Raw genomic sequence first — 27881 nt, 5'->3', positions numbered from 1 at the left:
TTGCGGTCTTATAACAGGTGGACCAGGGAGTTAATCCAGAGGTGGTTCGGTCAATTTTGGCAGAGCAGGGAAATTTGCCTTGCCTTGCTGCCAAGTCTTCACATAAAGTAAGTATTTGATGGTCATCTACATGAATGACTCTGAATATGTTTTGTGGAAATAGATAATTCTATTAAATTATTAACTTGCTAATCATCTATCACCAAATAGCAGCGCTAATTAGATGTTTTATCTTTTAGGTTGTGCCTTTCTTCTTCTTTATTAATTACCTTATCAAAAACAGATGCTTCAATTGCATTTCTTTCTTGGTTTCATCCCGGTAACGGATAAGAGTCATGCTTGCATTCTCATGTTGTTAAAACTTTAATCAAGTCCTTTATCAAGTCTTGTAATCAAAAACTGCTTAAAACTTTAATCAAGTCCTTATATCGCCTTTTCATTCTCATGTTGTTGCATGTTTAGCTGCTTTGTCTGCTTGGTGATTGTTAATTTGTCACTATGTCCAATATTCTATGTACTCCCTTCTGATCTGATTTTTCATTTTTGTCACTATGTCCAATATATATCAGTATATCCTGTGTACTCCCTCCTGATCTTATTTTCGTTTTTGTCCACCCACGGTTGTCTTGTAATAAAGCTTGAATTCTTTCTGCTCCAAAATCGATCATCATGCAAGTCTTGAAATATTCTACTCTTCACATCACAATTACATGCTATGTGTTTTGTTGTGGGAACTTTCTGCTCTTTCTCATGTCCCACTCCTACAGTAATGCCAATGGGGTTGCTAGTCCTAATTCTTCATTTCTAATGCGATTGATTACTGATTAAGCTTGTATCAAGAGAGAGAAACACAAAACACGGCCACATAGAACAAAACTAATAAAACAAAACTAATAAACAAAACAAACAAAGGTTTTTTACTCGTGGTGAAGTTTGAGGAGAGTGAGGGTGCCTTTTGCCATTTGATAACACAAATGGTTCCTCTGGTTGTCCTTTTCCTTTGCCCACTTTCAAACAATATGGTACCATTGATTTATTACTTTTAGATGGAAACCTTGTCAAGGGGTGAGTCTCTGTCGAAGGTTGTTGAGGCATATTCTCGTCCAACAAGAATTGTTCGTGGAAAGGATATAAATGCTTATCTGGAGGTACTTTTCATTCTTATTATGTAAATTATTCTATATTTGCTTTCTTCAGAGTATTCTCTGTGCTAGGTTTATGTCAAGCCCTCTTTTTCCTTTTTGGCATATTTTCTTTTGAACTATTTGATGCTTTGAATGTCACTATATGTTGATGTTCTTGAATTGATCAGCAAACATTAGATTACAAAGAAATATAGCCAATAAGCAACTTGAGGAGCATGAGTTTTTGTAAAAGGTGAACTAAGTTTTTGCTGTTGTATCATTGGATCTTGTCTGTTTATGGAGCAGGGCTCTAAACTTTGGAATGTTGAATGTGGTGAGGACAATATGTTAGATTGATGTTTTTAATTTGTTTTACGTCATGTTATCATTAGGTCAGCTATTTTACTACTGTAACTAGATCTTGTGGCTTTTGTGAATCTTCGGTTGGTATTTTTGTAGTTGTTGGAAGAACTTGACTTATAATTGCTTAAACTAGGATAATTCCTTCCCATTTAATCCCATCTCCAAATAAAGTGAACCTAACCTGTCATGGACAGATGCAATAAAATAAATAAGAAGATGTACCATATTAGATACAACATGGACGCAAATTTAACCTGCTCATCTCAGAGTTGATATTTGTGATCCTGACATAGGATTCTCTTTCATCCATCCCAAATCAGAATTCACGATAGTGAAATTGGGACAGAGGAAGCATCTAACTAATCAATTGCTTTGATTGTTTGCTAAACTTGTACCGAACAGCATATAATCTGTTGATATCTATCAGTGCACATTTAATGCTATTACATCTATTCTCATACCTTTTTCCCCTTCTAGGTGGATGAAACAGCATTTGAAACAAATGAAGAAAGAGCTTTGTGGAGCACTTACTTGTCATTGAGAAACAACATCCATCCCGGTATGCTTTTCATTTCCACTAACTGATCCGCTTCGAGTTGTATCTCATCTATTCAAGCAACTTATTCCGTTGACTTTGAGGAAAATTGGTTCGAGTAAATAATCACCTTAGTTTTGTTTGTTTAGTACTGACTTATTCTTGGCAACAGTTGCAACCTAACTATTCTATCCATGTTTTTGTCCATTGTATAGGTATGGAAGTGGATGATTTTGTTGAAACATCTCACAAACTATTACAGCCACTGGAAGATTTCTTCAATAATGTGTTTGTGATGGTGGTACGTTGTATTTGGTTTTCCTTACTGCTTAATAGAAGTACATTCATATCTGCTATGTCTATTGCTGAATTTTTCTTATTAAGCATCATGATATTGCTTATGTTTATGCATGGCCGAACCTTACTTGTGCTCGAGTGGATGTAGTTCTTGATTTAGAGGTTACAGCATGACGAATTACTTTGTAAGATGGTCTCTTGGAATTTGACAGCCTGCTTGCCTTTGTTGTTTAGTCTGTTACTTGAGAGCAAAGTAGTACATATGTTGCTATATTTTTATCTTAGAATGTCTTTATTGGAATTTCACCTTGATAAAACATCTTTTGACTCAAGTTCTTGAGTGTGTCTTTCAAGTTTGTTATGGATAGTTTCACCATTTTGTTCTTTGAATCTCATAAACATGGCTACCTCTCTATAGATATTTCAGAATTTAAGACTGGTAAGGCCTTTTTAATAACTCTATTTGCTGGTCTAATGATTTTGTAGATGGCTTATAATACATGTGTATCTCTATATGTTCAGTCACATTTGGTTCACCGATTGGGTTACATTGGATTAATTGCACCGGGCTTAAGGATTCAGAGATTCAAAGTCTGGGCACAGCAGATATACTTTAGAAAGTTTCCTATTCTGCAATGTAGATGAACAAGTTGAAAAGTTATACCAATAGCTTTAAAAATCATGAAGAAAATATTTGAGGGAAGAAAGAAAGCTCAATCAAGAAACTCAAACATGGATATCTATTTAACGGGGCTGAGGAGTTGGTTTTTGCACTGGAAAATCACACTTCTTCTTCATTATTATTATTATTATTTACGAGACTTGTTTTCTAGTGGAAGTGCTACTAAAATCTGTAGCCTTTTTGCTCCCCTGGCACTTGCTTTATTTTCCTTGGTAACATAATTATGAACTGGAAACAGTGCATTTCCAGCAAAGAAGTGGTTTGCCAATTCTTGCCATCTTCTTAGCATACTTTAGGGATGGCGGAAGACCTGTTTCATTTCCTTGAATCTGCAACTTTGCTTGCTTTTGAGAAAACATCATTTGTCAGAAAATTCAACTTAACAAATCTGTCCTTTTGGGTCTGCACTTATTATCTTGGAAAATGTACTGATTATTTATTTATTTATATTTATATTTTATTTTTTTAATGTATCTGGCTCTTTCCAGTCATCTATCTTTCCCTGTGTCTACCATTCCTAGTAATTCGGATCCATCTATCTTTCCATTGTATTCTTGTTTTGCAAGTTGCTCTGCTTACTGTTGCAACCGAATTACTAGGAATGAAAAAGTGAGCAAGAGTGCTTGTCTATAGTGAAACCTAATGGTCTATCAATTTGTTTAAAAAGTTCAATATCCGTGAGTGACAAACTCATCCACCAGGATTTTACTATTGGAACCAAATTGCTTTCGCACATAAAGGTTGCCTTTGTGACTTGAGATGCTTGGAGTAATGTTCTATGCTTTGCACTCACAATTAAAAAAGATGACTTGAGGACTTTTTACTTCCATCTTCATACAAGTTGTCCAAACAAAATCGATGGTGCGTTGCTGCAGATCAGAGAAATAACATTTTAGTATGTCGAGTATCTTTATCATTTTTCAACCATGCCCTTTTTTCTGCCTACTGGTTGCTATGGTATTGGATTTCACAACTGTAATATATCCATTTCTTTAGCATTATTCTCTTAATTATGCACACCATGTTCGCTCCATTTATGCTGCAGGAAGATGAGAAGATCAGAAAGAACAGGCTTGCACTACTACAAAAGATTGCTGAGCTTCCGAAAGGGATAGCTGACCTCTCAGTTTTGCCAGGATTTTGAGACTTTGTTTTGCTTTGATGTATACAAAATTAGGAACCGTAGTCATACTTTTAAGAGGCAAAAGGCAGATGATGAGAATATTGGACAGAAATGCTGCAGTAATACAATTTTTTCCCCTCAGAAGGCGTTATTGTTAGATTGAGATATTGGAAACAGAAAGTATATGTGATTTGGTACGCATTTTGTAAATATCCCACCTGATACCATTTTACTGATACAAGCTGAATCCCAATTGAAAAGATAGGATGGATGAACTGTCTTCATTGTTTCTAGACTGCTGTAAACATCTACTGTGGTTTGTTCAAGCGCATGATCTTGAAATCATTGTGTGTGTGTGTGTGTGTTTCTTTTTCCCTCACATTGTCAATCATTTTTTTAATTGCCTGACTAGCGCTAACTTGAGGAAAATGGTACTCTCTTACCACAGTTACGGGCCGGGCTGTGCGGTTCAACTGGTCAATCCAATGAACCGACAATTGAACCGAGTTGGGTCTTTAATTGGATGGTTTAAGTAATAAATTCGTTGACTTGTCAACGAATCGACAGTTCAATCGATCAACTAGGTGAACTAGCTAGTGTTGTAAGGAACCTAGGTTTAGCATGTTTTTATGGGAAAAATTTTGATAAGATGTTGGAGTGATGCATTCAACACAAGATCTCATGTGTGCAAGCAAAGTGCAATCATTACTGAACCAATGGCTTATCTATTGGTTGTTAGTCCTTCCCATATTATATATATTAGATTTTTATTCTTATTTTATTTCTTAAAAAAATATTTGGAATCTTCTAATAAAATTTTACCCAAACTCTATTAGTAATGAAATAGATTTCAAAAAAACATATTACATAATTCATTTTAAAGGTAGATATCATTCCTATTAACCTTTTGCATTTAAAATTTGTAAATAAACTAGATAATGACATTATATATAGATAAAATTTTATACTTGAAACTTGGTGGATTACTAATTAAATTTAGTTTTTGTTGATTTTTATAAGAATTAATGATTTTATAATGAATTAGACTAACTGAACATTTACTATGACATAGTTTATTATGGTTTGAACCATATCAAAAATTATGAGACATAATATTTAAGTATATTTAGTAATTCATCGGTTCAACTACTCATCTACTAGTTCAACTAGTAACTCGTTGATCAATCTCCTTCATCGGATTCCTCCCCAAGCCAAATTTAATAACTTCGAGTTTTTTGGCCACGCAAGTCGTTGGGAATACTTGGTTTGCAAATTGTATATTTATCCTGAAAAAAAAATTTAAAAAGTTTCCGTATACTCAATCCAAGGTGTATTATTTTTTGCTGGGTCCAAAGGTACACAACTTTAAATATTGGAGGAATTCTTGGTTTGCAAATTGTATATTTATCCTGAAAAAAAAATTTAAAAAGTTTCCGTATACTCAATCCAAGGTGTATTATTTTTTGCTGGGTCCAAAGGTACACAACTTTAAATATTGGAGGAATTCTATTTTAAAAAACTAAACCTCAAATTGGCTTTTGCAATTTTCATGTAACAGTCTCAGATGAAATGAGTCTAGTCCCAAAAAAAAAAAAAAAAAACGGGATCGAATTTTATGTCGACTCAATTTTGCCACTTCTGACTTATTAAAAAAAAAATTAGTCATTTATGATGCAATCAGTTTGCCAATTAACCCCACTTTTCGAAGAAAGAGATGCAAATGAAAAAGCTTGATTAAATTCTTAAAGTCTCATTGTTTTGGCTGATCGATATCTGATTAGGATTTTCACTTGTGTACTTGGGATGACATTCAAATGGTGAATTTTCTTAACATGTCAAATAGATGAACCCTAGTGAGATGGCTTGACAATGAATGGATGAAATTTCGAAAATATAAGCAAATCAAACATAAATTCAACTTAGATTAAAAAAAGTTTGGAAATTAAAATAATTTAATTCAACTTAGATGTCTGAAAAAATAAAATGAATTTCGCACATTATTAATTTAGGATACTAAAATGTCCACTGTAGTTTGGGCGGTGGCATTGAACGAAGACTATTCTGCAGTCCGGTGAAAGTACGAGGATCAAAACTTCTCTATAATTCAGACGAATCTTTTGCTTTTCCATAACCAAAGGAGAAAAAATAAGAATAAAGAAATTACAGGCACTTGACAGATTCTTGGCTTCGGGCCAACCTCAATCAAACCTCTTTCTCCAAACCAAGAAAAGCTAACGGAGATTGCCTGCCTTCTGCAAACACAAATAAATGGCTGCTTCAGAAGAAGAAGTGGCCGCAGAATTGGAAGCTGTGGAAGCAGTTTATAGTCAAGACTCCTATATTCTTCAAAACTACCCTCCCCACCTCCACATCCAGGTTAAACCCCGCACTGCCGATGTCTCTTCTCAACAGGTAATACAATCCCTTCAACCTATCCCGTCCCACAAATAAAGGAAAAAATCCCATCTTTTAAGATGTTAGTTGTGCTTTGTATGGTACTGGGAATGATTGCAAATACATAATTGCCCAAATTTTGAATTTCTCTGATTGATTTTCAGCTGGTTCTTTGTTTTTCATGCCAAAGCTACCATCTTTATCTGATAATGATTGTCGGTCTGATTCCTTTTCTTTTTCTTTTTGGGGAATCCATGCTATTTTCTGTTCAATTTTTGATCTTGACAAAGAAAAAATGTTGCAGTTTGTGGAAGCAATTATTGGGATTCAAGCAACGTCTAAGGTACTTTATCAGTAAAAACAAAAATTTAGATTGCCCACTTAGTTATCATTTTCTTTTATGCGTATTGGAGGATCAGTAATTATTGATTTTTTGTGGTTGCCAGTATCCGGATGAACCGCCAATTATTAGCATTGTTGATTCAAAGGGTTTAGATGATGTGAGGCAAAATCAATTAATAGCTAGTATAAGGGACAAGGCCATTGCACTCTCCTCGTGTTTGATGCTTGTTGCACTATGTGAGGTAATCTTTTGTTTTACTGCTCGTAAAAGATTGCCTTGTTTTGCTCAAATTGTAGTTATCATTTAATTAATTAAGTTTTCGTTGAAAGACAGAAATTTTAGTGATGGATGTATGCTTATTATTCTTGGGCCACTGATCAAACGGTCAAATAGTGTTTTTGTTGGTTTAGAGTAGTTATATAGCACATTGATGGTGCATATGAAATTTTCATAGCAATTAATAATTAACACATTTTCAAGCTATTGATGAACTTGGATGTATTGTTAGGAAGCAGTGGAGAAGCTCTCTAGTATGAATCATCCAGATGGCGATTGCCCATTATGCTTGAATCCATTACTCGATGAGAAAGATGGCAATGACTCATTGCCATTTATGAAGTTGATGTCCTGTTTTCATTGCTTTCACTGGTAAGTAGAGTTCCCGGTGAAATAGCCTCGTGCATTTTGTTGTAATGGGAATTGTTATCTTTTTCAGGTAACATTAAACTTTTGTACTGGGATTTCCTGATGTGCTTTATAATGATTGCAGTGAATGCATCATCAGATGGTGGAACTGGCTTCAAGCTCAAAAAGAATTGGATCATGCAAATACTTCTAGTTCTGTCACATCTATCAAGGACATGGAAGACCAAGAAGGTGCTTCATAATAGGAACCATTTGCAATACTCTTCTTATTACATTTATCTAGCTATTCAACCAAAAAACGAATAGTAAATAAAAAACAAGATAACAATCTTCTGTTTGAAGTAAAGCAAAAAGACAAATTTATGCTGCCTTATCTGCAGCAATTTAGCTGCAGGTCACAGTGTAGGCACCTGTGGGACTGAGGTTGAGGGTTTCCTACCCTCTCTTTGTCTGGTTTTTGCTCCTCAAATTTATATGTTTATATAACCTATTCTCGTGTGATTCATTTTTTCTTTTGGTTACATTTTCACTGATTTAACTTACTCTTGAAGCTCTTATTCTCAACCACTTGGGAAAACCCAACTGATTATTGTCATTGTTTTGGGAGAAGTTAGCATATGAAAGCTAGCGCAATTATAGCATATATAACAGTAGTGGAAAAGTGATATCAAACCAAAAAATGTTCCTGACTGCCACAAACATTGATATAGTTTTATAAAAATAGTCCTCAAACTATCGCCATCTAGTATAGACAGTTAACTCAGGTTATGGTATTTGACTTGTAAACTCAAAGTCGCTGGAGAATATTGCTCATTGCCCAGCTATCTCATAGTGTAAAAGAGGGTAGGAAATGTATTTATGAACCAAGCAGTTGAACCTGCTTAAAAATTACTTGCAAATATAGAAACCATCAAGTGCTGGTAGTTTTAGTAGTGGATGCTCTAGTTCAGCATTATTCTCTAGCTTGTGATATCTGCTGAACCTGGGTTATTACTGACTTATTGTTGTGCGCAGGTATGTGCGAAATTACTGAAGAAAGGATGGGAGAGTGTCCTGTTTGTCGTAAAGTTTTTCTTGCAAAGGATATTGAACATGTACTTGACTTGGTCGGAACTGACTATCATTTGGTATGTCAACAAACTCCTTCAACCTGCTAAACCATTATGATTTCATGTGGTTTACATGCTGAATAAACTGAATTATCTACTTATTGGCTAGCTCTAATTTAAAAGCATATTGCATATGAATAGTCATGGCATATTAAGGCTTACGACAGATACCGTCTATAAGTTTTGGTGACACAATCATTGCCTGATCTTCTCAAGGATGAAAAATATTAGAACTCCCCCTCCAACTTACAATTAATGAAATTAGCTTCACAATGTCAGACAACTGTTTCAGGGAGCATTTTGTAAAGGCTTGGAACAGGTTTACTTACTTAAAAGTATTGTTTAAGACCAAAATCTAATTTGTCTATATATAGGTTGTCACTAAGTGGGGTTAGCTGATTGAGTTTCAAACCAAGTGGCAGCTTGTTTACACTGCAACGAAACATGTGCTAGTAACAAGTAGAAATAATTGACAATTTTGAGGAGGAATGTTAGTTTCAATTTCAAAGAGTATTTATCTAACAATAAATGTTGTCAACCTTTTCCAAATTTCTGCAAATGTAATACTCCCTCCATCCCATTGTTATTGTGATGTTTCACCGTTTTCACTACCCCAAAATTTGAGTCATTCTACAATTCTTCTATCAAACATTTCATTGTTACCCTTACGAATAGGGTATTGATAAAAGAGTTATTGGGACCCACAAATGGATGCATTTGGAAGAAAGGAGTGGTGTGTGAGAGGCACCACAAATATATGTGGTCAACTTTGGTGTGTGGTTCTTACAGTCTATAAAATGGATTTGAAATGCCGTAGGACCAACGGCATCTTTTGTCATAACAATTCTGACGCTATGAGTTTTTGCACTTATGAATGGGGGCAAAGATGGCACAAACAGCTCAAATTCAAATCTGCTTCATTTGTTCTTGAAAATTTATAATTTTGGAAAGCATCCCTTTTATTGGGACAGAGGGAGTATCATTTAAGACATTGGCTCAAAATCATAGTTGTTAGTCATCCATAGCGCATCATAGCCTAAAGATCCTGCTTTAGATATAGCTGATAGAACCGGCTATTTTAAAGTGAAAGGAACATAGAGCATAAAAATTTTAATCTGTTAAAAGGATGAACTCCCACTGTTCTGAGCCTAAAGCAATTGAAAAGCAAGTATAAGTATGAAATAGGAAAATTTTATAAATGGCTAAGAGAGAAGACTAACCAAGTGCGATCATTAAAAAGGCCCAGAAGAAGAGCGAAGAAAGAAGAGCAACAAGAGAGGGGATGAGGAGAAGAAAAATAAAAGAGGGCAGGAGAAGAAGAGGCGGGGATGGTAGACTCTGATTTTCCTTTATCTAAGTGGATGCTCAGATGTGCCATTTCTTTTCTTTCTAACAGCAGTGATTTTAGTAATGCCTGAAATTAGGTTTGGAATACTCTTTTAACATAGAATTAGGTTAGGAATATTCTAAACTGGTTGCCTAGGCAATTTATATTGCTTTTACATATGGCGTGGGGAATTTCTTATCCTGACTCCATCTTATGTCAATCTTTTCTCACGATATTAATCCTCCTTGATGAAAAATAGAGTTCGAGTGGAACTGAATCCTTAGACGAGGACAATCTTCTTCAGTCTTATCCAGAGAAAAGTAGAAGGGAGAAATATGAGGCCATATTGAAACTTCAGAAAGAGAATGATGGCTTAATTGAACCCAAAAAGCACGAAGTACTGTTGCCTGGTATGTTTCTACCTCGGTCGGCTCCACCATCTTCAATTTCCTTGGAGAAAGAAACCGATGGGCAACAAAGTGAAGATGGAGTTGTGGGATCAGGAGCAACACCAAGTGTTCCATCAAATAGGCCTAGCACCAGCAAGCATAGAAACTTCAGTGGCAGGAAGCATTCACACAGAGGACGAAGTTCTGGAAAACATGCAAGGCGGTGGATTCAGAAAGAGAATGGAGCTGCTAATTGATGCATGTGTTACTTAAAAAAGAAAGAAGAATAACTACTAAAGGAAATCCTTAGATTCTTAGGTGCATAGTTTGCATAAAACTTTTGAGATATTATTTTTATCCGGAAAAAAATTGTAGTTTGATAGGTCAAAGAAAGATTGGTCGCTTTGTATCAATTGTAAATTTCTGTACTGTTGGAATTGGAGATATACAAGGTTCTCTTCTTTGAGCATGAAGAGATGCATGTATTGAAGATATAGTATATCAATTGAGGTTTAATTCAACCAGACATTTTTGAAATCTTGATCATCCCGTAATTGAATTATACAACTGTTAGAAAGTTAATGCTGCTGATTTCTGATGATGAGAATTGATTTCATTGATGTTAATTATTATTCTTTAGCTTATCTGCAACCATAAGTTTCAGTTCAGGGCATTTCCAAATATGGTTCTACCGTTACATTGTTGACTTTATAACTAAAACCATTTAAAAGAGAAGATGGTTTGGCTATCAAATGGCCATCCTTTGTGCACAATTATCATAACAAGTTGCATGATTAGCTATGCAGTGTCCTGCTGTCTCCCTTCTTCTGCTTATGGGTGTCAACGTTGGAAGGATTTCATACAGAACAAACAAATAATTGTGGGATGATGAGCACATTGCCAGTTTGACACCATCGAGAGAGAAGTTCTAATGCAGTATATATGCATATATAGCTTTCCATGGAAGACTAGTTCTATGCTTTTATGTATATGAGCATTGAGGAGCATCCGCTGATGTCCATGTACGGGAGGTACAGATCCCTCAAGCCTGGCTTGTCGCATCCTTCGTGTTTTTGCAGCAATAGCAGGAGGGGGGAAGGGAAGGGAAGGGAAGGGAAAGTAAGGGGCAAAAGAAAAATGCAGTCCAACGTCAAAGTCACTAACGCATGCACCAATGGATCCAGGTAGCTAGTTGAGGGAACAAAATGTGAAGGCTAAATTCTCTTTCAGATTGAAAAGGAAGGCGATGGGCCTTTAGTCTTTAGTGGTTGAAAGAGCAGGAATAGCAACTCTTTCGGTATAGGAGAGACTCGAGATCATTTTCCTAGGCTGCTGTCTCACCATTTCCTCGCGGATTCTTAGATCTGGCTGACAAAATTAGAGGCCTATTTACTCTCTTTCGTCGGTGGGAGACTTCCAGTAGAGTAGAATTGAGAACACTGAAGGGGTTTACCTTTATTTTCTTTTCCTTTTTTGTTTTTGTTTTTGTTAATTTGGGGAGTTTTTTTTAGGGATAATTTCAGAAACCTCCCCTGAGGTTTCTGACAGTCTCAAGGACCTCCCCTGAAGTTCCGAAAATCCCTTATACCTCCCCTAAAACTAAGTAGATAGTTTCAGGTCCAACCCAATTGAGGTGGACAATGAATATAAAATGTGTTTTAGGAGAGAGAAAATAATCAAATTCCACCTCTGCCCTCAAGATTGTCATTAGTGAGGATGTTTATGTTGAAAATTTCAATGGAATCTAGTTCCTTTGAAATTGCGGGGGGTGTATGTGAAACTGATGGAAAAAGGTAAGGCTGTATTGCAAGAAATTGTCTTCTAGTTCACTCTCAAAGTAGTTCTTTGTGACGGTAATAAGAAACAGTAGTGTTGCTTTGGAGCTCTATATAATTGCCTACTGAAGTTGCAAGAGAAACCAGTGAATGTTGTTGGGTTGTGACTGAGGTTTCTGCAAAAGTGCTCATACAAGTAGCAAAATTCTAATCAAAATCTATTTTTTGATCACAACAAGAAGTGTCACCTATAACAGGAGCGGGCAGTTTAGAAATTTATTTATCGGATAAAATAAATTTAAACCCATTGTTGAATAAAAGACCACACATGAAAATAATTTTGTAATATGATTTGGACTGCTTTGTTACCAAAAACTCAAATTCATAGAGGAAAATTTTAGTGAGCCTCTCCATCCTGAGTTCTTGGCATGAAGGCTGGCAATACATGTCTGAACTTTCAATTATGATAGAATGCTTAATGTCGCTGAGAAACTTAGGCTCTTATTTAGTGCTTACGAAAAAATGGGAGAGAATTTTTTTTTTTTCTAAAAAATATAAGAATTGAAAACCTGATTTATAGCAACCAAGAAACTCGATTTCAATATCATGAGCATGATATTTATATTCTCACAAGGGACTATATTCTGGACAAGTCTCTTTGAAAAGATGAACCACAATGGATTCTAAATGTGGTGTATATTTCGGTGATGTGGGAGTGATGGAGTTTTACAAAATATAAATTTCTGGTTTCATGAATATGGAGAAAAATGGGTGCCAGAATGTATGATGTTATGAGCACCACAATGGCCACTAAAGGCAAACATCCAGGTTGAAACAATTTTGACTTGCAAGAAATTGTCTTCTAGTTCATGCCAACGGCTCTCAAAGTAGTTCTTTGTAACGGTAATAAGAAACAGTAGTGTTGCTTTGGAGCTCTATATAATTGCCTACTGAAGTTGCAAGAGAAACCAGTGAATGTTGTTGGGTTGTGACTGAGGTTTCTTCACTGCCAAAATTCGTTGTTGAATAAAAGACCAGCTCTTTATGCCTTTCGTCCATTATACTCACAGAATACCCAAGGTGCCTTAAATAGAAATTTATTTATCGGATAAATAAATTTAAACCCATTGAATGCCGAAATTAAAATAAAATAAAATAAATTTATTGAATTAAAATAAATTTTTTTTCCAGTTCTAATGAATTTAGAGCCTTAACTGCTAAAATTTGTAGACGCTTTCATTGCAAATTGTAAATCATTTTATAATTTGCAGTTAAATCATTTATATTGAGTACATGGCATTACAGCTGAAGCAAAAGGAAAAATCATGCCAAAATATGGAAGCATCATACGAAACAATGATGGGAAACTGAGGTACATGACCTTGCATTTGTTAAATGCAAGGTACATGATCTCGCATTGAAGGAAAATGGGTACTCTGTAAGTATAATGGACGAAAGCCATAAAGAGCTGGTCTTTTATTTAACAATGGGTTTAAATTTATTTTATCCGATAAATAAATTTCTAGAAAATTTTCTAGGCAATTTTCTAGGAATTCGTATTTATCGGATGCAAGATACAGTCCAACCAAAAAGCTTGCTAGTTTGATGCAATTTTTGGCGCCTTTTCTCTTAGCCCAAATTAGCAATTCATTTTATTATCAAATTCCAGTTAAGTTACTTAATCCTTTCTATTACTCATTTCACTAATTAATTCATGTTATTATCAGAATATATTACTTCAACAGCAGGGATATTTGTGTCAATTCAACGTTTTTCAAGTCATTTTGGGACCCAACAATCTGACAGGGGAGGTATAAGGGATTTTCGAAACTTCAGGGGAGGTCCTTGAGACTGTCAGAAACCTCAGGGGAGGTTTCTGAAATTATCCCTTTTTTTTAACCACTTGTGAATTTTTCATAGAGAAGGATTGAGCTTGGGATCCTTGTGTATCAATATGGCAGCTCAATAGCTCTTGAAAAGAGAATAAAGAAGTCCCATAGAGAAGGATGCATCATATTCAAATCCATGCATTTGCATTTGTTCAAAATTTTGCTCTGGATTTCAGCAGAGTAAGTCCATCCATATAGAGAGTACTACTAGCATCTTTGCCAAAAAGATGAAAGGAAATCAATAATGTAAGCATGGAAGTTGATTTCTTTTTGCCATTCCATTAATAATGTGGCTTTCTTTTACTTTTGGTGTCATCATTTTCTAGCAACAAGGGAATGAAAACTTCCAACGGCAACAATTCATGTAATGTAATGACTAGTAGATATGGAAGAGAGTGGGAAGATCCTAAACCCGAAGTGCAGTGGAGCGAGAGATTGATCTCGTCATTTTTCACGGGATTGTGTTTCTTTAATATTTAATTTTTTTTTTGTTGATAAAGGAATCGCAACTGTTATCCGAGAGTGTGCTTACTCGTTACTCGAGAGTGTGCATTGAGTAAACTCAATCCCTGTACGACACGTGGAGGTCCCAAGAGCGAATCAAACTCGGATTGCAGAAGGCATGATACTAACTCTATCATTTCGACCAACTCAATATTTAATCCCGGCCCAACTCAATAGATAATGTTCTGATTGGGTCGAAGCTAAAGACTCTATGGGCAGGATTTTACTTCCTTTGTTTCAACTGCGATTTTACCATTAGCACAAGAAACTTCAAATTTTCAAGAACTGTGTAAATTATGGAATTTAGACCAAAGTTAATCATTAAAATTTTGAGTTAATTGCACCGACAACCTCTCATACAACTCTTAGTAGTGGACCAGTGGCTAGGGGGTAGACCGACCCCTGGCTAGAATGGCGAGGAAGCATTTCATGGAGCAGAGACAACCTGAATGAATTATTAAGCTGCACAAATTCCAGGTGTAAGTCAGTTATATATGCTGCATTTAAGGTGACCTTTGTCCAATTGGTCCGTTGATAGCAACCCATAGAGTCCATAATAACGACCCAACTGCAAACAATTTAAAATTGGCCCATACCTAATACTGTATAGTATACTAGTATACTATAGTATAGTGCAGCAAAGTTTTCTTTTTTTTTTTGAATAGCACCCAATTTTTTTTTTTTTTGTTTGCCCTTTTATTTTTGGGAAAATGACCTATTTCATCCCTTACATTTCGCAAAAATATTCTTTTCGTCCCTCACTTTTAAAATGAAGCAAATTCGTCCTTGACATTTAAAAATTAAAACTATTACATCCTTGAACCTCATTTTCAATCAAACCATCTAATAACACAGCAATAAATTTTGAAAATAGAATTGATAGATCATTCGGTCAACTTCATCATATTCACATGACATTTATTAAAGCAAAAAAATAAATATGATAACATAAAAGGCCATTCTTTGTCTTGGAATAGTAGAATTTTTTTTTTTTTGATAAATCTTTTCATGCACCATTAGTATATCCCCTTGCGAATCTAAATGTGTATCATAAATATAAAATTTGGTGTTTAAATTTAAATTTAAATGATATGACGGTACATAAAACCGTCAGTGTATACAATGATAATGTAGAAAAGATTAATCTTTCTTTTTTATGTTATAATTTTTTCTTTTTTCTTTTTAAGTTCATTAAATTTCACATGAATATCAAGTTGAGTTAACCAAGTGATCTTCCAATTACACCCCCAAAATTTGTAATCAGGTTGATTGGTGGTTTGATTCAGACTGAAATTTAGGTTTAGGGATGTAATAATTTCAGTTTTTAAATGTCAAGGATGAAATTGCTTCATTTCAAAAGTGACGGACGAAAAGAATATTTTTGTGAAATGTGAAGGATGAAACCGATCATTTTCCCTTTATTTTTCTATACGTGCTGTTGCCATATAATTAGAAAGCACTAACTTACTTTTGCACTCTTAACATAGTCCTCCAGCTTTTTAATAACTGAAAACACTAAAAAGTGGGAAATGAATATAATAACAAGCTAACCGCAGAGCCAAAATCTCAGTGGCCACCAAAAATTCGGGAATTCAAATCTTACTTGCAATGAAAAAAATTCAAAGGAAGTGTCAGAGTACCCAAAGTAGCCTCTTTAAGCTCCTTTCCTGTACATTAGAATAGATTAAATTATAAAAAAATTATTGTTGCCGTAAAAAAAGTATATAATAACAATCTAACAATGTGTGCAAAAGTTTTGTGTGTGTGTGTAGGTAATTCACATCCAAAAGAAAATCTGACAGTTTTTTGTCCCAGTTCTAATTACAGATCTGATCTGACAAATGAACAAAATAATTAATGGTATTAAATCCACTCAAGACTTGTTCAGTAACCTATTTTAAAACTTTAATTAGTTCTAGCATTAATTTTTACTGCTACGTTTTCTTTCATCAGAAAGCTTCAGAATTTCCACAGAAGATGAAGTTCTAATCTGAGAAACCAATGCATAGATAGATATAGAGGCTAATCATGCAAGAGAAAGTAGTGACCACCAACTTTTTGGATGAAAAGCATCTGTAGACATTTAATGCTGCTGGAACTTGCTTCCATGTCGTATCCCCCAACAAATCAGCATTGCATATCGACAAATGATATATGTGTTGATCTCTCGGACAGGGAAATAGCCTTCAAAACAGTTTTTGTAATTAATAAAAAGGAACAGGCCGTTCTTGAATCTTGTCAACTACATCCAAATCTGCTTAATGGCAAGTATTTAAAGCAGAATTTCCCACAATTAATTAGGTGGCTCAATTATGTATGTTGACATAAATTTTTATGATGGTCAGATTTTATCATGTACAAAGAGGATCTTGAAATATAGAGTAAAATCTAAGCAAAATTTTTTCCCCTGCATAATCTTGAAATGTACAATAAAAAAAAAAAATCTGTGTACGGTTGTTGTTGGATGCAATCAGGGCCACAAGAAGCCGCAGCAGCCCTGATCTGTTTTCCCCACCAGACATGCAAGCATCAGAGCCGATGGAAGACTAGTATTTTTTGAAGTGTGAAAACCTAGCCACTTGAGGCCATTCAACTTCGGATATGGCCATTTTCAACACATAGTCCATATTTGGGCAAGATCACTCTAACATCTTCTAAAGTTGTTTAGTGCTCATCGCCGAATCAAATTTCTCTCGATCTTTCGATCGCCATCTGTTGCTGCGGCATAAATAATTGGGGCTAATCGTTAGCTGAAGTATCTACATCTAAAGCTGCATCCTGACAATTGAGATCTCCAAGTAGGGTCCTTGCAGTGTCTATGAGCGATTTAGTTTTTAAGCTAGATTTGTATTGATTGTTCAAGAAGGGAAGTCGTATGAATTCACCAAACATCCCAAAAAAAAAAAATCTCTTTCCAACAGAAAGGAAAAAAAAAAAAATTCATCCTTGACCAAAACAAGTTTCCTAACATTGCCAAAATTTGGTACACTAGCACTGACATGCAGAGATACTTCTTCTCCCAAAAACACTCCTTAGATTATTTGAATTTTTTGTGGTGATGATGTATTATATGAGATGGCAATATGGTTGGAAATATATCTCTTTGGTGGCCCTCAGCATTGGCATGTGAAGCAATGGATTTTAAGCAAGTCAAAGATCACACAATGTTGATGGCAATGCATTCAGATGTATTTATTTTTCCTTTGATGAGACGTTATTAACAATTATCAGGAAATATGAAGGCGACATTTAAGTCATATAGCAGCAATACATAACCAATTTACATCATTTTAAACGTCACGTCATGTATAGGACCTGTCAAAATTTGTTCTTATTTACTTTATGTTCAAAATGAGTTACACATTCAAGAAATGAATATACATCTTGTGGAATTGGACACAATTGACATAAATGATTGACCTGAACTAATGATTGAAGATTTTTTTGGTAGAAAGTAAATGAAGGAAGATTTTCGGGTTTGTTTGGATAGAGTATTATTTGAAATACTATTTAAAATAATTACTGTATCACTTTCTGTGACGTGATGTATGTGAAATAAAAAGGTGATTGGAAATATAAAAAGGTAGGTTGAAAAATATATTTATGATGTAAAGGCTTTATGCAGATAATTTGATTTTTCTTCAAAAAATCGATGGAAATGGCCCGTGCAATAGATCCAAATCGAGATAGTCATTGGTTTAATGCGAAAAAGGGAGCGAACATAAAAAGAACATCAATAAGAGCTCAACCCAGCTTGTGATCTCCAATATATCTTTTTCAGCTAATATATATATAAATATATATCCTATGATGCTTTAATCAATTTCCCAGAAAAGCCCTAACTTGGGGAGCGCAATGAACCAAGTTTGATATCTGGGAGATCATTTATATCGCCTATCAACCCACCTTTATTGGTCTATTTGGCTATTTTCTTTATTGTCGTTCTCTTTCTGCTGATGTACAGAAATTGAAATTAGCACTTGCGTTTGCATATGCATCAATGATTTCTTTTCTTTCATTTGCATCAATGATTGATGCATTTTTCAGGCAACCAAACAGTTTCTTCTACAACGGCCACTAGATTAATACGTTAAAGCCACTTATGAATTCCAGAGAAAATTTGTTACTACATCCCTCACCATAAGCTGGAATTCTTGGAAGGCATGAACCGAAGGAGACGAACTCTAATGGCTATTAATATGGTCGTGTGATAATGTGAGGGAAAACGTACGTATCATTAACGTTGAAAAAAGAAAACGACAATGTTAGGGAAATATCTAGAGACAAAATGTACGCATAACATTAATTGACGCAGATTCGGGTGCATTTTAATTTTCACAGTACGTATCATTTGATGCCAAATTACATGAGAACTTGAGAAGAGTCCAAAAAAAATCAATTTTCCCAGAAGGTTGACTATGGATATTGATTTTCTGAGGAAAACAAGACCAATTCGCGCTGGCAAATATCCCCCAGCAATTCCATCATATGACAGGAGAAATTTGAAAAAAAGAATAAAACAAAGAAATTTCTAGTAAGCGATGCGGTTGGAGGCATGCACGCATGATCATGGGACAATAAGCGTTTTATCTTTTAAATATTCTTCGAGTTTTATACTGTAATATTCTCTTGACTTTTAGATTGTAGTATCTAGTTCTGTTCTTCACAGCTGTGTTTGTATCCATGTATGATTGATGTAATTTCTATTATTAATGTAAATTTAATGAATGATGCTGTTTTTATCCAAAAGATATATATATATATATATATATATATATATATCATAGCCTGCGAGTTGTTATTCAACAATCGTTTGGATTGTTGGCAATCACCAATGATTTAAAATCTTGGTGGTATAAAAAGTTAAGAGTTAAATCTTACCTGATTTTATCACAATATGATTTCTCCAAATTCATACGGATGCATAATATATCGGTCAATAATATTTTTCCAAATTCATATAGATGCGTAATACATCGGTTTGATTCCCATTGGGTATGTCCCCTAGATAAAACAAATGGTGTCAATTGACAAAAAAAAAAAAAAAAAGGGAAAAAAGGTTGCAAGTTGTCCAAATTTAACTTGCCCATCAATTCCTGCCCTCGTGTGCATGTCCCCCAGATAAAACAAGTTGCATCTACCCATACCATGTCGGATATCTACATGATCTTAATTCTCAATTATCAGTGATGCAGTTATCATTTTTGTGGCCCTTCCTTGCTTGAACATTATTTCTCTCGAGCAAAAATTGTTAAAAATGTCCTTTATATGTTACAAAGTGAATTTTTTCATCCTTTACTTTTTAAATATTAACTTTACAACCAACCTAAGTTTTCGATTACTTTTTAATTTGAAATCACCACGTGACCCACATACACTTATTTTTTATGTACAAAAAAAAGGTCAAATCTCATTTTTTTTGTAGTAAAAATGAATATAAATTGGATCAGATTTCATTTTCTTAAGGAAAAAATGAATATGATCTGGGTCAGATCTTATTTTTTGGAACAAAAATGAATATAAAAATGGATCATTTGTTTAACTATAAATGAGATCTAACTTTTTTACTCCTAAAAAATTATTGATCATGTGTGAGTCACGTGATGGATTTAGGATAAAAAGTAATTGAAAACTTAGGACGTAAAGTTACTATTTTAAAAGTGAATGACAAAAAAATTCATTTGATTTAATAAAATGTGAATAACATTTTCAATGACGTTCTCTTCTCTTAATAAGTCAGTTATTTATTCGACCTTGAATTTGTACTTTGTAAAGAAGGTATAACTAAATTTGACTTTTACTGTTGCCAAAGGGACATTCTTTATGTTCCTTTCTTTGGCGACCCATTCTGCTGTTTGAAAACTCTCATGTTTCGTGCAGCAGTGGATAGCAAACATGGCGTCCGGAAGAAGAAGGAAAACTGGGAACTGAGCATAGCATGGAAATTTGACCAGTCCATCTTCATATAGCCTAGTGTATAGCATTGACTCATATGTATAGCTCACGTAGTTTGTAGCAACAACATGATTGGTGCTTCTGGCTTATCCAACTTGCAAGAACAACAAATCCGTATGTGATTCAATAAAAAAAAAAGTTGACTCTTTTTTGTTATATATTCCCTATTGCTGCATAGAACATAAATATATTTGATTACCAAAAAGACGTTGTTAATGAAGAAGTAGCGAGTTGCTGGTGGTATAGTTTCATTGAGCATTGCAGTAGTGCGACCATTTCATGAATGTGCATGGATGGATCTACTCAATGCAATCGGTAGAAACTAGAAACCAACTTTCAAAGAAATCTATATATAGTCCACAGACTCAATTCATTATCCCGATTGGAAGCCAATTGTTGGCTTTTCAAGAAACACACTCTGTTCCTCACCGGAAGACACAATCCTCACAAAATAGCTTTTGCAAAATTGGTTTGATGATTAATTCGTTTAACTTTTTTAGCCCATCGACTCTCACCTTGCCGTCAGGGAATCTGAGGACAGTGTATCGGATTATTCATCAAACATGGAGCTATGCGATCTTGCTATCTGCATCACCAAATAAGGCTGAGCTTTTATAAACGAAAGAAGATGAAAAGAATAGGATTAATTCCATTTTGCACACCCGAATTTATACCACTTTCTTATTTTGCATCTTAAATTTTAATTTTAAATACTTTACATTCTAAACGCTCAATTTTAAACACTTTAAACCCTAAATTTTCAAGTTTGTCCCATTGATGCCCAACAATGATAATATTTGCAAAAATTAACAAGACAAAGGACTATGAAAATTAATAAAAATGTATCATTTTGTTCTAACTATGGTCCATTGACTCCTTTTGGCTGCTTTTAACATTTTGTCATTGATTTATGTAGTCACAAATTGCTAATATTATTAGCAAAATTAACAAGATAAAAGACGGTGTAAATTAATGACAATATATATATACCACTTTGTCATAGCTGTGATACCTTGGTTTCTTTTGACCATTTTCAGTAAATTATCATTTATTTGTAGAGTCCTTTATGCAATTGATTTTGCTAATGTTCTTATTGATTGGACTTATATGCGATAAATTTAAAAGTTTAGGGTGTAGAATATTTAAAATTGAAAGTTTAAGGTATAAAGTGTCAAAAGTTGAAGTTTAGAGTGTAAAGTGAAAAAATGATACAAATTTAAGGTGCAAAAAAAATCTAATACATGGAGCTAAGATTGTGTTTTTTCTATTGATGAACTCAATACAAGAGGAGGGGAATCGTATCTTTTATTTTATGTTGTCATTAGTGGAGATGAATGGAAAACACAATTAAATCTTAAACTAAACTATTTGAAAATACTGGACATATGAAAGTCTCATTAAAGAATTTTTAATTGCTTGCCCATTTTTACCTTTTTATTGCCATCTAATTTGGCATCAAGGCCAATAATTATGGCTCTCTTTAGCGCAAAAAAGAATATGTTGATCAGTTTGTTTTAAGTTGTTATCATCCAAAGATCACTATAAAATCTTGTCCATTAGTGAAAGTCAAAAGTAATCGAAATCAACTATTTCACAAAAGTTATATATATATATATATGTGTGTGTGTGTGTGTATTATGAAATGTGATATGTTCACTTCAATATTGGCCTCGTTGAATTACTTCCATCTTGTTGATCTAATTTAGTAATGTCGAATAAGCTCCCACCATTTTCTTCATGATTTTCAATTCTATAATTGTTTTCAAAGTATGAGGGCTTTTTAGTTATTTAAATTACAAAAGTATTGGAAGAGAGTGAATTAGGCTAAAATAGTAGTGAATTTCTACCTCTCTTTCTCAAAAACTTTTTTTTTTTTAAAAAAATTTGTTATAGATCAAGTTAGCTTGAAAATAAAGTAATTTTAAGTTCTTTCAAGGAAGGAAAGATTAGGATTGATTGCTATAAAAAGCACTACATTTAAACCTCTCAAATTGTGCACGTAGCAGAAAAGACCAAGACCAACAAAAATACAAAGACCAACAGAATACAATATGTGGTGGAGTAATCGTTCCTGATGCTTTATTGTATTTAGTCTAAAATAACATCATCTCATGGGACACTAATAAGATTGTGCTTTCGATTCCATAATGCACTGTGGGTTACATAACATTGAGTAAAACGCATGCACGTTGGAATGCCAATAAGATGGTGCGTTGTTTAGCTGTTTATGCAAAATCAACCACCAGTTTGGAATCCTTAATAGAAAGCCGCCCCTCATTTTGTTCATTCATTCGTGTTGGAAGATTTTCATCAAGTTTCAAAATAAAAATGATACAGGATTAATTACTATTGTTATCAAACAAAAGTAAAAGGCATGCACTTATTAGCAGCTCAGGAGGATGAGACAATAATTAAACGATGAATATTTTCATAACTACATGCATGAGTAATTTTATGAAACTTTGAAACGTGACAGTAGTGTTATCTGTTATTGGTTTTTCAGATTTGAAGAAAATCCCTTTATCTGTTGCATGTTTTTCATGTATTTACTATCATTAGTGTAGCTTTCTTGAATAAGTAGAATTCTCTTGTTCATAATAAATAAACAAAAATTTAAAGCATGCATCAGACAATTGCCCATGCATGGTTTAAATCTTCGTGTTTGTGCGTTTGATCCTCAAGCATACGATCGACCGGAAACATAGAAATGACTACTCATTCATGCAATCAAAACATGACAGAATTAGAAATCCAGTTTTGAAAAAACCAGCTGTATAAGTCCATTGACATCATTCCCAGAAACCCTAAATGTAGAAATCGCAACTTTAGCACATGCACATTCGAGACATGAAATTCGCGTGTAAAATCAGGATCAGTTCATCATCTTTTGCTTTTCCTGTGGAAATTGGATTCTATGTCTTCTAAGAATGTATATTGCATTAATCCTGCGAATTAGCCATCTTACATGGTACATATTTGAGGAGGACACCGGGGTCCCAATATAAAAGTGCCAGTTATATTGCATGAGGAAGCACAAAAAGACAATTAATTAGCACTCAGTACCATATGTTCTTCCTGTTGTAATGCAGAGAAAACTACTGTTTGCCTCACATTGCTTGTTAACAACTTGTTTTACCTTCTCTGGCCTCCTATATGAATAGTGTTTTTGGAAGAGATAAGGCATTTGCCCCAAAAACAGAAGTTCAAAATACAAAACGTGGAGTAAAAGCACATGCACAATTTGGCACGAGGCATTTAGCCTCGTTTATCTTTGCATTATATATTACGTTAAATAACTTTAAACCCCATGAGAAAGAGGGATGTTTCATAACCTTGTTCGTCCCAACCAGTCTCGTGCCCATCTCAGCATTAATTTCATCGTTTCCTTCATATGATATTAGTGCCCAAAGATCGACCCATAGTTTGAATTTGTGGCCATGTGTGGAAATGCAAATCCACATGTGTGCATCGATTGCCAATTTGGCACGAGGCATTTGTGTCCAATTTACTTTTCTTTCTTTGTATCGATTGCCCTTTGCTTGAAAAAAATGTCCAATTAAGGCCGTGTCTTGCCAAAACTCTATACATACCGTTTGATTAAAAATAATTCTTTTGCGTCCATCACCCAGTCGAAGCCATATGGTTTGAATTTTCCAATAAAAAAAGAGCTTTTTCGAACCCTAGAATGTATGTGTGTGTGTGTGTGTTTTACTTTACCAAATACCTTTCCTACTCTATTGTATGCTATTTATACATACTAAGTGGTATAATGAGAACTGTTTTCATAAAATGATGAACATTGTTTGGAAATGGAACATTGAGCTTCTAGCGTGAACCTTGGGGAAGCTTTAACTTAAAAGTATTATATGCACAAACGAGGGAAGAGGCTGACAATAATCAAAGATGTCGTCATCTAAGCTTTCACGATTGACTAAGTGCACAAAAGTTGAACTAAAACCCTTGAGTTGATCTTATAGCACATACTTACAGTATATACACTTTAACGGTTAGGTACATGTGTGTTATGCATCCAACGGTAAAAATGTATACACTGTCAATGTATAGAAAATTAATTTGAAATCCTTTTATATTTAAAAGCATGTTCTCTCCATGAAACTTGAGTAATATCATTTCAGACATAAACTTTTATTCCAAATAAAAATTCACACGTAAAATCAAACTTGTATCTTTCTCTAATTTATTTTTTTGAGACAAACCAAAATTATGTCTTAAAATGTAGTTTGGTGTATTAAAATCTATGCACTACATAAATAAACACAAAATATATATATATATATATATATATATACTAATAATACTCCCTGCATCCCATTCAAAGTGACATACTTTTCATTTTGGATTATCTCAAAATGTTTGTCATCTTTTTAAAATCAAAGTTACTTTTGATATTTTTTTCCAATGTTATCCACATTTTTATCTATATTCCATATTAAATTCACATTTGAATTTTGAATTTTGAATTTTTGAGGGTAACTTTGAAAATAAATCTATTAACATTACTATCAAGTCACTATTTTAAAAAATTGGAATCTTGAAATGTGATAAATAATTTCAGATGGAGAGTGGTTAATTAGGTAGACACGAAGCCTAGTTCCATATTTTGCGGAATCTGAACTACTTCACTGACTTGGAAAAACGGCTGGAAATATTACGCGTCACTCCTCTCTGGTGCTTGGCCCAGTCGGTTGTGGTCTGCTGGTTACTACAATGAATTAACCAATCAAACATTTTGCCTCATCAAAATTTTTGCGGCTAAGTCAAAAGTCAAAGCTCTCCGGCCTAGATAGCGGATTCGATGTAGACCGTCCGATGTGACTCAGGCTGCACAACGGCAATTCGTTTTTTGATTTGAAGTTGTTTAATTCTATTTTACTTTAAGCCCTACATGAACTCTGATTTGGATCCCCACTACCCATAATGCAGTTTTTCTCTTCTTTTTTTTTTGAAAAAAAAATTGAATGAATTCGACTTCAATCACCACCATGAATCAGTCAAAACACATCTTCAAAATTATAGATTATGCACATGAGTTTTATAAATCAGTTACCAATACAATCGTCATATCGATTCGAAAACACATAATCTTTTGTGAGAAAGTGATCCGTCCATACCAACTGAAACAACTCTGTGTTGATGCAATCTTTCTAGTTGAGTTATAAAATTCATAACATTTATGGACACAAAAATCTTTTGTCTCCATCAACCGTACATTATACATCTTTTCTTCCCTCCTCTCCATTCCTACCATTCCTTCCGTTCCTTTGCCTGATAATCCTACAACATACAAAATTAGATACAAATACTCTGGCCTTTCATCTGACTGTATTAATGAATACTATTCACCAATACCATAACTAGATTAAATGCCATGTCATATACATACGACAATGTCCTTCTCCATGTCTATACTTTTTCCAGTTATAAAAGCCCCCTTAATAGAGTGAAAAGAATGCACCAACATCACCTAGTGAACTTTGCCACCCTTAGCATTTAGTCTCCCTACCCTCTAGCAATCCTCCTACAGCTTAGGAAAGAATCAATGAATCCCACACAGCTTATTTTCTTATCATAATTCCTTTACTATACATGGTACCAAGTCCTTTTTTTCAATTCAACCAAAAAATTAAAAGAAAAATGAGGCTCTCATCCCCACTTAAGCCAGTAACAACCCCATGCATTTCCAAACCAAGTCCAAAATTATCGTTTCCATGCAACAGTAGCCTTGCCACTCTACCTTCTAGATCAATTACCAAAAGCCTGAGCATGGACAACGTCCAAGCTTCAAACTACATAGAACTCGACAGTGGCTCAGCCTCAACATCAGCATCGTCTTCATCATCTTGGACGTTGCCCACAAGACCGGGCAGCCTCGGCGCAAGTTGGATGGATATACAAGGAATGAAGAACTGGGAAGGTTTGTTAGACCCTCTTGACAATAATTTGCGAGGTGAAATCATTCGATATGGCCATTTTGTCGAAGCTGCCTATCGATCATGCGAGTTTGAGCCCTCATCACCTTCCTATTCCAAGTGCCGATTCTCCAAGAGAAAGTTACTAGTCCAATCCGGGTTTTCTGAGACTGGCTACAGAATTACTGAGAATCTACATGCCACATCAGGAATCCAGCTGCCGGGGTGGATTGAGAAGGCGCCCAGTTGGATTTCAATGCGGTCTAGTTGGATCGGCTACGTCGCGGTTTGCCAGGACAAGAGAGTAATTTCCAAGCTTGGCCGGAGAGACGTGGTGATAGCCCTTCGCGGGACTGTCACGTGTCTCGAGTGGCTTGAGAATCTAAGAGCAACTCTAACTCCTCTCTCCAATGATAATGCAGCCTCAGAAGTCGGCGCAAATGATTACTCCTCTTGCCCAATGGTGGAAAGCGGTTTCTTGAGTCTATATACTTCAAGAGTGGGAACATCCCCAAGCCTGCAAGATTTGGTGAGGCAAGAAAGCGGCAGGATTCTTGAAACTTATGGCGATGAACCCTTAAGTTTCACCATCACCGGCCATTCTTTAGGGGCAGCACTTGCAACCCTTGCGGCCTATGATATCAAAGAAACCTTCAAATGTGAACCCCTTGTGACGGTTATCTCCTTTGGTGGTCCAAGAGTTGGGAACCAAAGCTTCAGATGTCACCTTGAAGAACAAGGCACTAAAGTCTTACGTATAGTAAATTCAGACGATCTAATAACTAAGATGCCAGGTTTTGTGATCGATAATAATGAAGATAATTTGACTAAACATAATAATGAATCTGCACCGGCGGGCCAGATGGTAAAACTCTTGAGTTGGATCCAAAAAATTGTGGAAGATAGCCAATGGGTGTATGCTGATGTGGGATGCGAGCTCCGCCTAAGCAGCCGTGATTCACCTTATGTGAATGGCTTCGACTTTGCATCATGCCACGAGCTCAAGACATATCTACACTTGGTTAATGGATTTGTCAGCTCAAATTGTCCAATAAGAGCCACGGCCAGAAAATTGATCAACAAATCTCTTGTACCATGATCTGTTAAAACCAATGGGAATATTCCTTTTTTTTTTTAAAAGGATAGAAAGCAGACATTGAGGGAGATAACATTTAAAGAAAATCTCTTTCAGCATGGAAATGCATGAGCTGGGGACCTTGGGGTAGTTGTACGGAAGGTCCAAAAGTCTCTGGGTACTTAACATAAGTACTACTTTTTCTGGATTAATGGAAGGACTGACAAAGTCTCATTTACTACTTGTGGGGTGGCAAAATTAAGTTTCTTTAGCGGAGAAAGAGTGGAGACTTGAAACCTAGTTGCAAAGTTTTGGATTTACAACCATATATATATATAAATGTACTTCTTGGAAGAAAAAAAAAAGAAATTTACATTCATATGTAAATCAAATTCTGTTGACTAGATCATGGAGTTGTAGGT

At 34.9% G+C, this 27881-nt stretch overlaps 3 protein-coding genes across 3 annotated transcripts in view; all 3 read left to right on the top strand.

Moving 5' to 3' along the window:
* LOC113760958 (glycine--tRNA ligase, chloroplastic/mitochondrial 2) overlaps positions 1-4417 on the top strand; it is a 31099-nt gene extending 26682 nt beyond the window's left edge. Inside the window, 5 exon segments of the mRNA XM_027303725.1 lie at positions 18-107; positions 1047-1148; positions 1965-2046; positions 2238-2323; positions 4047-4417. Of these exon segments, the coding sequence (XP_027159526.1) occupies positions 18-107; positions 1047-1148; positions 1965-2046; positions 2238-2323; positions 4047-4145 (459 nt within the window). The 3' untranslated portion in view covers positions 4146-4417.
* Positions 4418-6210: 1793 nt separating this feature from the next.
* Positions 6211-10859, top strand: LOC113762241 (E3 ubiquitin-protein ligase RNF25). Its single transcript, XM_027305606.1, has 7 exons — positions 6211-6536; positions 6823-6861; positions 6965-7102; positions 7370-7509; positions 7631-7737; positions 8521-8633; positions 10202-10859. Exons 1-7 carry the CDS (start codon positions 6393-6395, stop codon positions 10586-10588), a joined length of 1068 nt encoding a protein of 355 aa, XP_027161407.1. The 5' UTR covers positions 6211-6392; the 3' UTR covers positions 10589-10859.
* Positions 10860-26349: 15490 nt separating this feature from the next.
* Positions 26350-27483, top strand: LOC113759355 (phospholipase A(1) DAD1, chloroplastic). Its single transcript, XM_027301921.1, has one exon. The coding sequence runs from the start codon at positions 26359-26361 to the stop codon at positions 27481-27483; it is 1125 nt and encodes a 374-aa protein (XP_027157722.1). The 5' UTR covers positions 26350-26358.
* Positions 27484-27881: the final 398 nt, after the last annotated feature.

This window comes from Coffea eugenioides, chromosome 2, assembly GCF_003713205.1.
Source record: "Coffea eugenioides isolate CCC68of chromosome 2, Ceug_1.0, whole genome shotgun sequence".
NCBI lineage: Eukaryota > Viridiplantae > Streptophyta > Magnoliopsida > Gentianales > Rubiaceae > Coffea > Coffea eugenioides.
This window is presented reverse-complemented; position numbering and strand designations above follow the sequence as displayed.